Source organism: Mustela erminea, chromosome 5 (genome assembly GCF_009829155.1).
Source record: "Mustela erminea isolate mMusErm1 chromosome 5, mMusErm1.Pri, whole genome shotgun sequence".
In the NCBI taxonomy this organism is placed as follows: domain Eukaryota; kingdom Metazoa; phylum Chordata; class Mammalia; order Carnivora; family Mustelidae; genus Mustela; species Mustela erminea.
The window spans coordinates 76,303,496-76,316,517 of NC_045618.1; the positions used below are offsets into that span (position 1 = coordinate 76,303,496).

General features: G+C 47.7%; 2 protein-coding genes across 11 annotated transcripts in view; one reads left to right on the plus strand and one right to left on the minus strand.

The window, feature by feature from the left end:
- STXBP6 (syntaxin binding protein 6) overlaps nt 1–11,963 on the minus strand; it is a 261,761-nt gene extending 249,798 nt beyond the window's left edge. For both annotated transcript variants that reach the window (XR_004285871.1, XM_032343980.1), the window contains exon 1: nt 11,760–11,963. The gene's annotated coding sequence lies outside the window, so the exon portion shown is untranslated. The remainder of the gene's footprint in view (nt 1–11,759) is intronic.
- Nucleotides 11,964–12,234: 271 nt separating this feature from the next.
- The window catches only part of LOC116591218, a 198,499-nt gene continuing 197,711 nt past the window's right edge, over nt 12,235–13,022 (plus strand). For all 9 annotated transcript variants that reach the window (XR_004285879.1, XR_004285877.1, XR_004285876.1 and 6 more), the window contains exon 1: nt 12,235–12,310. Coding sequence is in view for 2 of the 9 variants with exons in the window: in XM_032343981.1 (XP_032199872.1) it covers nt 12,268–12,310 (43 nt within the window). In the remaining 7 variants the exon portion in view is untranslated. The remainder of the gene's footprint in view (nt 12,311–13,022) is intronic.

Here is a 13,022-nt window from a genome sequence, read left to right on the forward strand (position 1 = left end):
AATCAGACACCACTGACAGGTGACCCCCATTACTACAGGTTTCAAGGACTTCTCATAGATGTTTCTATGGAACTCTCATTTTCTTTTAAAAAGTAAAAGAGGTGCCTGGGTGGCTCAGTTGGTTATGTGTCTGCCTTCAGCTCAGTTCATGATCACAGGGTCCTAGAATCAAGTCCCACATGGGGCTCCTTGCTCAGTGGGGAGCCTGCTTCTCCCTCTCCTATGTCCCCTGCTTGTGTTCTCTCTTTCTCTCTCTGTCAAATAAATAAATAAAATAAAAAAGATAGGGGCACCTGGGTGGTTCAGTGGGTTAAAGCCTCTGCCTTCAGCTCAGGTCATGATCCCAGGGTCCTGGGATGGAGCCCCACATCCGGCTCTCTGCTCTGCAGGGAGCCTGCTTCCTCCTCCCTCTCTGCCTGCCTCTCTGCCTACTTGTGATCTCTGTCAAATAAATAACTAAAATATTAAAAAGAAATAAATAAAAAGTAAAACAAACCACACAATTGAAAACCAGGCAAGAGACCTCACAAAAGAGGATACCTAAATGCCAACATACACATGCAAGACACTAAGCTTCACGTGGTGATAAGGGACATATGAACTGAAAACCGTAAGAAGAGACCTCTACACAAACATCTGAAATAGCGAAAATGAAAATGACTTCTCAAACTAAGTATTGGCAAGAACGTGGAAAAGGGAACTCTCGTTCGCACCAGATGGGGCTATAAATTTGAGTGACATACTGGAAAACCGCTTGGCTCTATCTACTAGAGCTAAATGCATTCATGTCACAAGACCCAGCAAGAATGGCCACACACACCCACACACACACCAGCGACGCATACCCATATGTCCCCAAAGACCTATGTTCATGAATGCTCACTGCAGCTTTATAACAGCCCCTAACTGGAAACAGCTCAAACGTCTGTAATTAAGAATTGTGGTATACTGATATAACAGAATACAGTCCAGATTCTGCTCCATGAGCAGTAGCAATGAATCTCACAACACTGAAAGGAGTCAGACATGAAAGAATACAAAAGGAGGACTGTACTCAGATGAAACTCAAAAATTGGCAAAAGCGATCCCTAGTGTTACAAGTCAGGACAGTGGCTACCATGGAGAAGGAGGTTACCAGCCAGCCCAAGGAGAGGTTCTGGGGGTGCTAGCAGCTCTTTCTTCATGTGTGTTAAGACTAAATGGATGTGCTCATGGAATGGAAATTCCCTACACTGGACCCGTGTAACCTGTCCTTGTTTCTGTGTTTATGTTAAGTTTAAAAAAAAATTTTTTTTTAAAGCAAACCCATCCAAATGCCTCCTTCTGTGCAATGCCAAACAGGGCAAACCCATTCAACTGTCCCTTAGTGTAAATGTATGTCAGCACTCAGGCCTAGTGAGAACAGTAAGAGGCACTGGGTCCTGCTTCCCACCTGTGCCTGCTCCCCACCCTGACCCGGGGGAGCCCAGAACTCAGAGGGAGTTTGACTCCCTGGGCCTCACTTTTCTCATCTAGAGAAACTAGCTAGGTAATGATGAGTCTCAGATAAAATCTAGTGAGGACACTCTGCAGACCACAAACTGGCAGGACATCATCACGTCCTACAGTGGACGCCGTTGAGAAGCAGGAGAACCTGAGGAGAATCAGGGAAATTTTGAGGAGCTCTGGGTGGCGGGGGGTGGGGAAGGCTTCCTTTCAAGAGTTTTAGGGTGGTAGCGTAGGTTCTTTATTTATGAATTTACTTTTCAATGTCAACATGAGTTAGTAGACTTTCCATTTGCACAGCTGTATCATGAACTGCTCTGTAATAAGCTTTCCATCATAAACAGTGCTTTTCAGCTCACACTGGAAATGCTACAAACCCTCCAACTGGAAAGTAAGGGGAAGTCCCCAGCACTACCTGCATCTGAGGGTGGTCATGGAGACAAGAGGAATCAGTATTTGTGGAGTGCTTAGACCTGTGTTCTATGCTAGCACATCACAATCTCCAGGGAGATGTTAAATACAAAAAATAAAGAGACTGACAGAAAAACTAATGGACGGCACAGTGAAGGGGAATCCCAGAAGAAAGCAGCTGCCCAGCTCAGTCTATTTTGATGGAGTCTCCCCTATATGTAAGACATGCTAGGCCTCGGGGACACAAAAATGAAGATCCCAGCCTTGGGAGGCGTTCACAGCCCAGTGGGGCTGGAGAACAAGGGCTATTCCAAAACCAGGTGCCTAAATTCAGGACTCCCTGTCCCATTTTTAAAAATCAGTGGCAGTGTGGTTGGCAATGTGGATGAGGAAGTATGTCCATTTTATGACCCCTGAACTCTTTTGATAAGCACCAAATTTTTACCTGCGGGGCCAGATGTTTTTTGCTTTTAACTACTGTTATAGTTGCACAAGGATTTAATTTGAAAAGGCCTTCCTTCAGGAACCCCCAGCTTTATATACCTCGTTCCTTCTCGGCAGCAGGACCGCTTCCTTATTGCGACTTAATGATAGGGTCGATTAATCACTTCAAGAATAATATTAACTTCTCAACCACTAGATACCGCTGGCTTTCACCTGACCCTGTGTGAGGTGACTTTTTCCCCGGCAGTCTCAAAATAAAGAGCTGGGTGAGGCCGACCCTCTCTGGCCAAGCTCCTTTATGCACAGAGTGGCAAGGAGATGAGAGCACACACACTCCCTCGCCTCCGAAATCAGACCTTTCCCACTTCTGAGCAACACTCCTCCTCCACCTTCTGGAAGGACTGTAAGTGCCAGTGAGGCCTAGTGTGTTGGGCTTCAGCCGGACTCTTACCTTTGATTGCTTGATGTTGGCGCAACATCAGGTTAAATGCCCAGCCCCAGCACCATAACTAAGTGAATAATCTCATTCTCTTCAAAATCGGGCATGAAAGAGCCACACGGGCCAATCCACCAAACAGTCAAACAAGAAGGTGAAACTGGGCCTCACAGGGTGACATCGCCGTCCTTAGGAAAGCAAGGAATTGCAGGCTGTGAAGGCTTGGAGACGAGTTGGACTTACTGCACTTAGGGATTTGTTAAAACCTTAGGAACTACTCATGTCTATTTTTTTTTCCCCAGCAGAAAGTGAAAAGGATCTGTCCACTTCACTGAAGTGTAAACACAATCTCTTATTTCCTCTCCCTTCAAATGAGGATCAACGAGATAGAGACAAAAGTTAACAAACGTCGACTCACCTTGTGTAACCCTACGCAGATGCCCCTACCTCAGCCAGCCCTGGGGAGTGCTGGTGTGCCCTCTTAGAGCCCAGACCACTCTCACAGGGGCTATTCATGCCCAGCCTCAAAACCAGCCCCACGAGACAGGCTGGCAGGGAAATGGAGACCCGGTGGGCAAACAACACAGGCTCCAGGTTGGAAAACTACAGCCAGTGCCAAGATTTAGTTCCCACTTCTTCCTCATCCCTTGTTCCCCATTAACCTAATTCTATCCAACCTTCCCAGAGTTAACAGATTCATGGAAAGCAAATTAACAAAATGCCCAGATTTTCTAAAGTCGATAATGAAACAAATACTTTCACCCTCATCCCCAGAAACTTTCATCCATGCTGTTCATGAAGTCCAGCGGTTTGCATTTTAGCTCCCTTTATTTCCTGTCTGGGAAAGAGATAAAGGTCACTAAGGGAGGGAGGAGGCAGCTAGGCAGGGATGGGCAGAGACCACCAACTGAGCAGCTCAGAGATGACCTTCTGGTCAAAAAGAAACCAACTCCGGGGTCCCTGGGTGGCTCACTTGGTTAAGCATCTGCCTTAGGCTCAAGTCATGATCTCAGGGTCCTGGGATCAAGCCCTGTGTTGGGCTCTCTGCTCAGCTCCCCTGCCACTTCCCCTGCTTGTGCTTACTCTCTCAAATAAATAAAATCTGTAAAAAAATAAAATATTTGTGCGCTCTTTCTCAAAGAAATAAAATCTTTAAAAAAAAAAAAAAGGAAAAATCAACTCCATCAAAGCCAAGTAAAGACCCGACACCTAAAAGTTATCCGGACTCAGCTGAGACTAGCACAGTGACTTTACCAAAGCTATGGTAATTTGAAAATCAACCAAGTTTCAAATCGTGAGGACCAGGTTTCATGCTTCATCTACTACATCCTCTCCCCACTCTAACCCCATCCAGGCAAATCAAAAACCCCTGTGAAGCCCTTGGCTTTCGTCCACATGTTTCTTTCCCTTAGTCCTTTTTTTTTTTTTAAGATTTTATTTATTTATTTGACAGAGAGAGATCACAAGTAGGCAGAGAGAGAGAGAGGAGGAAGCAGGCTCCCCGCTGAGCAGAGAGCCCGAAGCGGGACTCGATCCCAGGACCCTGAGATCATGACCCGAGCCGAAGGCAGCAGCTTAACCTACTGAGCCACCCAGGCACCCTTTCCCTTAGTCCTGACCATGGAATTCATAGCCCTTTACAGAAGGGGGAGGCAAAGGGGCAGCATTCCAGGCCCATTAGGTTAGGCACTTTTCTGTGAGATAGGTCTTACTCTGATGTTACAGAGAAGAATGTCTAGCTCAGATGTGACTTACCTCGCCCAAGTTCCCCAAGTAAATTAGCGGCAGAGCCACTACTCAGAGCTACTCAGCTCTGCTTTAGTCCAAGGCCATCTGCTCCACACTGCACTGGCTTCTACTCAGAGTAATCACGGACCAGCAGCAAGCACGTAGTGATTGTTCTAACAGCAGGATCTCAGGCCCCAAGCCCCGGCCTACTGAATCAAACTCAGCACTTTAACAAGATCCCCAGGGTGTTTCTGCCCATGAGTTTAAGAAGCCTAGCTATGCTACAGCGATGACGAGAGAAGCATCATCTCTCCCAGGGGGATGGCAGCCTCAGCTCCAGTGGAGTTAAAAACTCTTGTGGTATCATGACTCTTGGATCCAAACACACTGATGCTTGTGTAATGACAAATGGCACCTGAACTCTGCTTCAGACAGAGATTTTTTTGAAGGGCGGTCTTGACAGGCCTCCATAAACAAACTGGGAGATGACACTAAGACATCTGTCACAGTCAAATCTTAAGGGAGGAGCTAAACGTAAGCTGCCAGTCAGAAGAGCCTATTGCGCTTTGGTGGGTCACAGAAAGGAAGCCCGCATATGGAATTTGTCTCTGGAGGGAAGTCCAGAAACATACTCCAATCTGACGATCCCAAGGCTCATGCCACAAAACCTATCCCACTGACTCAGGAGCCACTTGGAGCAAAGCGCCTTTAATTCAGGAGAAGAATCTGGATCATAAAGTAACAGGAAAACCCTAGAAGACCCAAAGACAGCAAGGACAAAGGAATCATCTAGATATTTTCATTTTCCCAAAAGGAAAATCTGGCCTGAAATGAATATGCTAGAGTTATACAGTTCTCTGACATTTCTTTTCTTACTATTTTCTTTTTGTTCCAATCCTTCTTGCCTTTTTATCCTGATAGAATTCATACCTCATAAAATTTACCATTTTAGAGACTCCAATTCAATAGTTTGTATTCGCAAAGTTATGTAATCATCACCACTGATTCCAGAACATTTTTCATCACCCCAAAAGAAACCTGTACGCATCAATAATCACTCCCCATCCTCCCCATCTCCACAGCCCCTGGTGACCACTAATGTACCTTCTGTCACTACGGATTTGCCTATTCTGGACATTTCATACAAATGGAATCATACACCATAGGGCCGTTTGGGTCTGGTTTCTTTCACATAGTATGTTTTCAAGGTTCAGCCCTGTAGCCCGAATCAAACTGCATTGCTTTGTACAGCTGAACCATATTCCATCGTATGGATACCCCACACTTTGTTTATCCATTCATCAGCTGGTGGGCATTTGGGCTGTTTCCGCTTTTTGGCTGTTATAAATAATGCTGTTGTGAACATTTCTGTCCAGGTGTTTATGTGAACATGTTTTCTGTTCTCCTGGGTATATGCCCAGGAATGAAACTGGTGCTTGGGTACCTCTGTGTACTGGGTTGAGGAACTGCCTGTTTTCCAAAGTGGCTACACTATTCTGCATTCCCTGCACCAATGGAAAGTACAAGGGTTCCCATTTCTCCACATCCTCACCAACAACTGGTCTTCTACATCCTTTTAATAACAGCCATCCTGATGGGTGTGAGATACTCCATGGTTTCGATTTGTATCTCCCTAACGACTAATGGTTTTGAGCATCTTTTCATTCACTTATTGCCATTTGTGTACCCTCTTTAAAGAAATGTCTATTTAAGGGACACCTGGATGGCTCAGATGGTTAAGCATCTGCTTTCAGCTCAGGTCATGATCAGCTCAGGTCAATCCTGGGATTGAGCCCCATGTTGGGCTCCTAACTCAGTGGGGAGTCTGCTTCTCCCTCTCCCTCTGCCTCTCCCCCTGCTTGTGCTTTCTCTCACCATCTCTGTCTCTGTATCTCTGTCAAATGAATAAATAAAATCTTTGAAAAAAAAAAGTCCATTTAAGGCCGTTGCCCATTTTAAAATTGGGTTGCCTTTTTATCACGAAGTGGCAAGACTTCTTCCTTCATGCTATTTTTTGAAACTCTGGGCACACCCTTTCTTCCTGGAAAGCTCTTCTTCCAAATACCCAAGACTCTTCAGCGGGACTTCCCTCTGTACTTGGACCCACTGTCCTCTAAAGGCCTAGAAACCTTGAGTGTTGGGCCCCCTCCTCTTTCTCCACAAGTAGCTCTTCTGTGGTAACCAGAACTCATGGCTACTTCAGTGATTTCAAAGAATCGAGAAAGAACAGCAGGTTCTTTGACCACCAACACAGATTCACTCAGTCTTACCCTGTGCGAGGCATGATCCTTTTCCTGTGTGCTCTGAAAATTACTGACATGCAGGCACAAGTACAATCCTTTATACTCCTGCTCCATTATGCCACCAACCTAAAACGCCCCTTCTCTTCTCTAAAGAAGCACAACCACCCATCATTTACATTTTCACAGTTCATCCCCACCATGGAAACTAGGTGAAACCAGCCCACCCATAGCTGATGTTAATTAGCATATTAGAATTGTTGGGATGTACTAATGTGGTAATGGAGTATTAGAAGATCCACACATAACCTCAAAAACGTTGCATTTTGGGAAATGTTTAATTGAATAAATACAACCAAGACGTTGTTGTTGAGGCTGTTAACGCTGGTACTTTCCAGAGACTTTGATATGATGATGCACATGTTGAGAATCTCTAAGAGGGAAAAATAACAGGCAGTGCTTCCAAATTGATCTGCCCTTTTCAAGAGCATACCTATTAATGGCCACCCCAATAGGATTCTTCTGATGTACTCCAGAAACTGCTGAGCTAATTCAATTGCTGCTTAATTCTATCAGCTGGACAGCACGGAGTAGAAACCATATTTTCTACCCGTGTAAGGAACCAAATTTGCTTTGTTTTAGAATATTGTAAATTGGAAGTCCCTCTATTTCCATGACGGTTTACAGAAAAAGAAAAAAACATACATTAAAAGTGTTCATAGGGGCGCCTGGGTGGCTCAGTGGATTAAGCCGCTGCCTTCGGCTCAGGTCATGATCTCAGTGTCCTGGGATTGAGCCCCGCATCGGGCTCTTTGCTCAGCGGGAGCCTGCTTCTCTCTCTCTCTCTGCCTGACTCTCTGCCTACTTGTGATTTCTCTCTCTGTCAAATAAATAAATAAAATCTTTAAAAAAAAAAAGAAGTGTTCATAGTTTTGAAGACCCATCCAGATTTCTGAAATTGAAAAATGATATAATGGGGGGGGGTGTATTTTAGAATTGAGCTAGTATCAGGCAACCCGGGTTTTAGTTTAAGTATGCTCTAGGAGGGTTGGGGAAAACAGTGTTCCAGGAATGGGCTGTGACTCTCTACGACCCAGAACCGTCCAAAGACCAAAGAGAACTAAGGTCTCATAAAGACCATCTCACAACAGACTTATCCAAGGGAGTGAAGATACAAAGTGGTCACGTGCTAAGAAAAGCAGACGACAGAGATAAGAAGCCTCCCCCACACTGGAAAAAAAATCCTAGCAGTGAAAAGTAGGGGTAACACCCAAAATATAAACATCAAGTTATGGGAAAGAATTTTAAAATAGAAATGTTCCCTACTCATGTTAAGTAGGAGAAACCGTTTAAATTAGCTAGTGAATCTGAAGAATTACAACCGGAAGGGGTTTCTTCACTGTGTGCTGATTACCATCAGGAAGATAGGCATGGGCTTTGCAGTTTTATCTACTAAAACACTAAATGGTACACTTGAGTTTTTGAATAGGTTTCTGATTTTACTGATAGGTCTCTCTAGTGCTAATCATCTTAAAACTAAAACAAAGCACAAATGGAAGGTTAAGATAAAGCCTGTGGTCAGCTGGGATTCCATTTGGCAGGGCAACACAAGAACTTATTAAAGTTCTAATCTCCTCTTACAACTAGTCATTTGGGTGCTACATAAACCTTATTCTTTCTCTAGGATGTCATCTCAGGGGCCCGCCCAACTCCAGCAGGCTCCCTCCCAAGGCCTCTCTGATACAAAGCAGTTAAAGTTCAAGGCCGCAACTAGTCACGGTGGGCTCTCAGTCCAGCACTCTAGCTTGGGGGGCAAGAAGAGCTTAAGACAGGGTTGTGCGTAAACAGTCCTTGATTATTAGCAAAATGATAGAGAGAGGCTGGTATACTGCACAGCTGCCCCCCGGAAGTCAGCCTTCCTTCCCCTCAGAGTGAGAGAGTATCTCATTCACCTCCAACATCACCATTGACAGAGGAAGGGAAGGCCTTTGCCAGGTCTGACCACCACAGAACATCTGTCACAAAGTATACTACACCTTCTCCCCACCCCCTAGTTCTGGGTAAGCTGTACATTTAGAGAAGGAAGCACATTGCCAGGGTTTTGTTTTGTTTTGTTTTAAACACTGGCTTATAGCTATTTGACCTGGTTTCCAATCTCAAGGTTCAAGTTGCCATAACTTTATGCACCCCATCCCCTGCACAAATGTCTGAGATCCCCAAAGAAAGGACTTATCAATAGCAGGGTCACCAATCTCAGTCCACTCAGGAGTCACCTAGAAACCAGAGGCTGAGTATTTTACAGTGTGAAAAAGAAGGGGGAATCCTATCTTCCTATGTGGGTAAGATTCATTCATTTGAAGAGCAATCAGGATTATTAAAAACTGGACCATCGTAAGTGACACAGGTACTGGAAATGCAAAATGCTTTAGGTAAGTTCCTAAAACAACCTAGAGCTCTGTGTGTGAAGTATTAAAATAATCGCATTTCAGAACAAACCTCACCTCTCTCTTTTTCTCTCTCATGCACACACACAACTCCCTGCCGTAAGTCAATGATTCTGTTGGCAGAATTGCTAGTCCTTGGACTAGCAGCACTGGCATCATCTGGAACTAGTCGGAGATACAAATTATTGGGCCCCCTTTCCTCCACGCTAGACCTAGAGAATCAGAGATTCTGGCAGTGCAGCCCAGGACTTTGTTTTAACAAGCCCTCCAGTTGACTCTGATGCTCACGATTGAGAACCCCTGCTCTAGGATTAGGGAAGATGCAGCACCTGGGAGGCCCAGGAGCTAGATTAAACCCTTATTAGTCCAGTGAGAGGAAATCCCACCCTTTCTTGTTTTTGGTGACTACTGGCTCTTAATCTGACTGATGAGGAGTTAAGTCCTTAGTTCAAGGTCACTGTTGGAGGCCAAGTCAGAGCTCCAGCCCAGGGTTGGCTGATTCATCAACCTTAATTCTCTTCATAGGGATCTAGCTGATATGCCAATTTTGGGGCCCAGGACTCTGAACATTGATAAGGCAACCCTGGAGATCTCCTAATCTACACCAGGCTCCTGTCCTCAGATAAGTATGAGGGCTCAACCTCAACCCTTAAAATTGAGAGGTGGATTTTAGGAAAAGAAAAAGAAAAAAAAAAGGATAAACAGCTATTTCCAAAGACCTGAGCAACTAAGTATCTCCGTGAGGAGTGGGTAGAGGGGAGAAGGCTTAGGTGTCTTATTATAATTAAAAGTATTCATTAATTTAGAAAAAACTGAGTAAAGAGCACAGGCACAGTAAGATCTGAATGGTGCTTTCAAGTTTTCTTAGAACTTCCATTTCTATTATCTCACGCAAGTCTCACAACAATCCTGCAATGAAAGGAGAGAAGGCCCCTAGCGTCCCCATTTGATAGAAGGGGAAACTGAAGGTCAGAGTGGCTACTTGTCTATCAGCACAGTCATCAGCTGTCAAGACAAAACTTGACCTCAGGTCGGACTCTAGAACCTGTATACCCACCCCATGTGAGTCCCACAGCTGGAAATCCACCCCAAAGCAGATTAACCCCAGGGAAAAAGCAAAAAGAAAAACACGCAGCAGAAACGATAAGCCCCTAAAGCACAGCACCCGAACAGTGTGTGGGTGCCCCTTTAAGAACCTAACACACAAATCCAAAAGCCAAGGTGTTCAGCCAAAAAAGAAAAAAGGAAGGAGAGAGAGAGAGAGAGAGAGGCATATTTCTAGCCCGCATAATCATTTCTGGACCAATTCCCACTAGCAGCCTCTGAGGCGAAAAGCGTCTCACTGCCTGGCTGAAGCTCCTCCACCACCACTCCCCCCTCCCAACCCCCACCCCTCACCCCGGGGGTTATGACAGCACAGCTCTGACTCGTGTGCGGGCAAAACCCCAAAACTCAAAACAAGAAGTGAAAAAAGTGGAGCTAGAAGAAACCGGCAGCATCCTCCACACCCCAGCAACCTGCACAATGCCAGTTCCAGGGTCTTGGGGTGCCCTGCAACGCGATGTTAGGAGCCTGTGGAATGAGGCGGACATTCTGGTGGACCCACTGGCCCTGTTCTTTCCCACCCAGTCCCTAAGGAAGAATAATTAAAGGGAGGATTCGTTATGAAGTCCTGGGGCCAGAGCCCAAGGCCGATAAATCCAGGCACCCTTTCCTAAGGATCAGAATGTCAACTCAAACCCTCCATCTGGTCCTTGCCTTTAAGTCCTGTCCTCTGCGAAGATAAGCAGGGTGGGGTTGGCGGGGTGCTGTAAACCTGAGGAAAGGCTGGAGGAAAAACTGTACCATCCGCCTACCCCAGCCATATTGCCCCATGTGTGTGGGGCTCGGTTCCGTCCCGCGCTACCCGCGCTAACTCGGAACCGGGCGCCCCTGACCACGTCGGAGGTTGGGGAGGGGGCAGCGCCCAGCTACACGATCTGGAGGTAGGGAGCAGTGCCGCCCGGACAGTCTATCTCACTTTTGGCAGGAATGATTTTCCTAGAAGACCCTACGGAAGAGATCTGGTGAATCGCGGATTTCAGCCAGGGGTGAAGGAACTCAGGCCAGGGGCGCAGCGACCCACTCGGCTCCTCCACACCAGGGTCTCGGGGCGGCACCCTCGGGACTCATCCTACCGCGGGGACAGTGCGGAAAGAAGGGCTCCATCCTCAACTTTCTCGGAGGAAACTGCTCCGCTCCGCGGCTTGCCTAATCCTCTCCGCACACTGGGTCCCAGGTCTGGGGAGAACCAGGGACCGAGTCCCTCACAGCGCGCACAAAGCAGCTGCGCCTGTGCGCGCAGCCCCCTCTCCCGCTGCCCGCCAAGTTGAACGCATCTCTCTGGGCACCTCCCTACTCCCAGGGCCCCGCAGTGGGGTCCCTGCCCCGGCCGCCCGCATCGGACCGAGCTCGGGGTGCCCCGACCGCCGCGGCTACTGCAGCCGCATCCCCCCCCGCCCCCACCGCGTCCCCTCCAAACCCGGCCTGGCCTCTGCCTCTCCCGCCCGGTGCCCCACGCCCCGGCCCTACCGTGCAGCCCGGCTGGTGCCGGGGCAGTGCCAGTGTGCGGCACGCGTCCCAGCCGGCGAGGCTCCTCCCCGGGGGTTGCCCCGCACGGGGCTCCGAGCTCCGGACAAGGCTCGGCCGGCCCGGGCGCTGGCTCGCCGCCGCTCGCGGCTCCCGCGCCGGCTCCCGCTGCCGCGCGCCAAGAGGGAGGGGTTGAGGGGGGGAAACTCCCGGCAACTCCAACTCCGGGCGCTGGAGCTCCAGCTGCAACGGCGCGCCCGCCAGCCACCGAGTGCGAGCGCCTGCGAAGCAAACCTGCCCCCGCGGCCGCCTCTGAGCATGCCCAGTGCCGCCGTGGGCGAGCCCGAGCGCCCTGGCCCGGGGCAGAGAGCTGCGGCTGGGGGCTGAGGACCCGCCCAGGGCTCGGGACTGCAGACGTGGGGCTAGGGGAGGGAGGGACAAGCCAGTGCCGCGGAGGGGGCCCTGGAGCAAAGGGCCAAGGGGGGATAAAAGAAACGGTGTGCGGAAGGCAATGCCAAGTTTCACGGGTTGTGAGAAGTTTGTGGGCTGGAAAGGTAAGCTGCTTCTGTGAGTCTGTCTTCAAGACTCTGAAAGGACGACAAGGAAGTATTTATTCTAACAGTAGAGTGGGCCCAGCACATGGGTTTTATCCAGTGCACTCAAGCCTGGGGTCGCTAACCCAAAGGGCTAACGAAGGGGCCTGGCAGGTAATGCAAATACCTAGTGAGCCGCCTAGGACGCGAAGCAGTGGAGAGGGCTCTAAAGGCGCACTCTGTTACAAACTCCTAGTGCGGTAATGGAAGAATTCAGGTCCACCTTTGCTAAATTTTCTGATTCTTCAAGAAATGGCAGAGAGTTCGATTTTTTCTCATGGAAAACATCCTGATTTTTACATCTTGATAACAAGTGCAGTTTTTTTGTTTGTTTTTAACACTGGGCCAAACAAAATGTATCTGGGTCCCATCCCTGTTTGGCCCCACAGAAAACTAATGTGAGGATTGTGATTTCTGCTTTTTTTTTTTTAAAGCAAAGAGGTGCCTAGTGCCGACTGTGGTTTAGAAGGCACTGGAAGGGATCCAAGATGATTCAGATGGCTATCAAAGTCCTACCAGTTACTAAGGGAAATGGGTTTTCAAAACAGAAGAGGGCTACAGATAAATGCTGGGGCATTGAAGAATAGAAGTTACTGGTGTGGAAAGGGGTAATGAGAACTAACTTTTGGGAAACATCATTAATAAAAGTAGCCAAGGGAGAAGTCACTGCAAG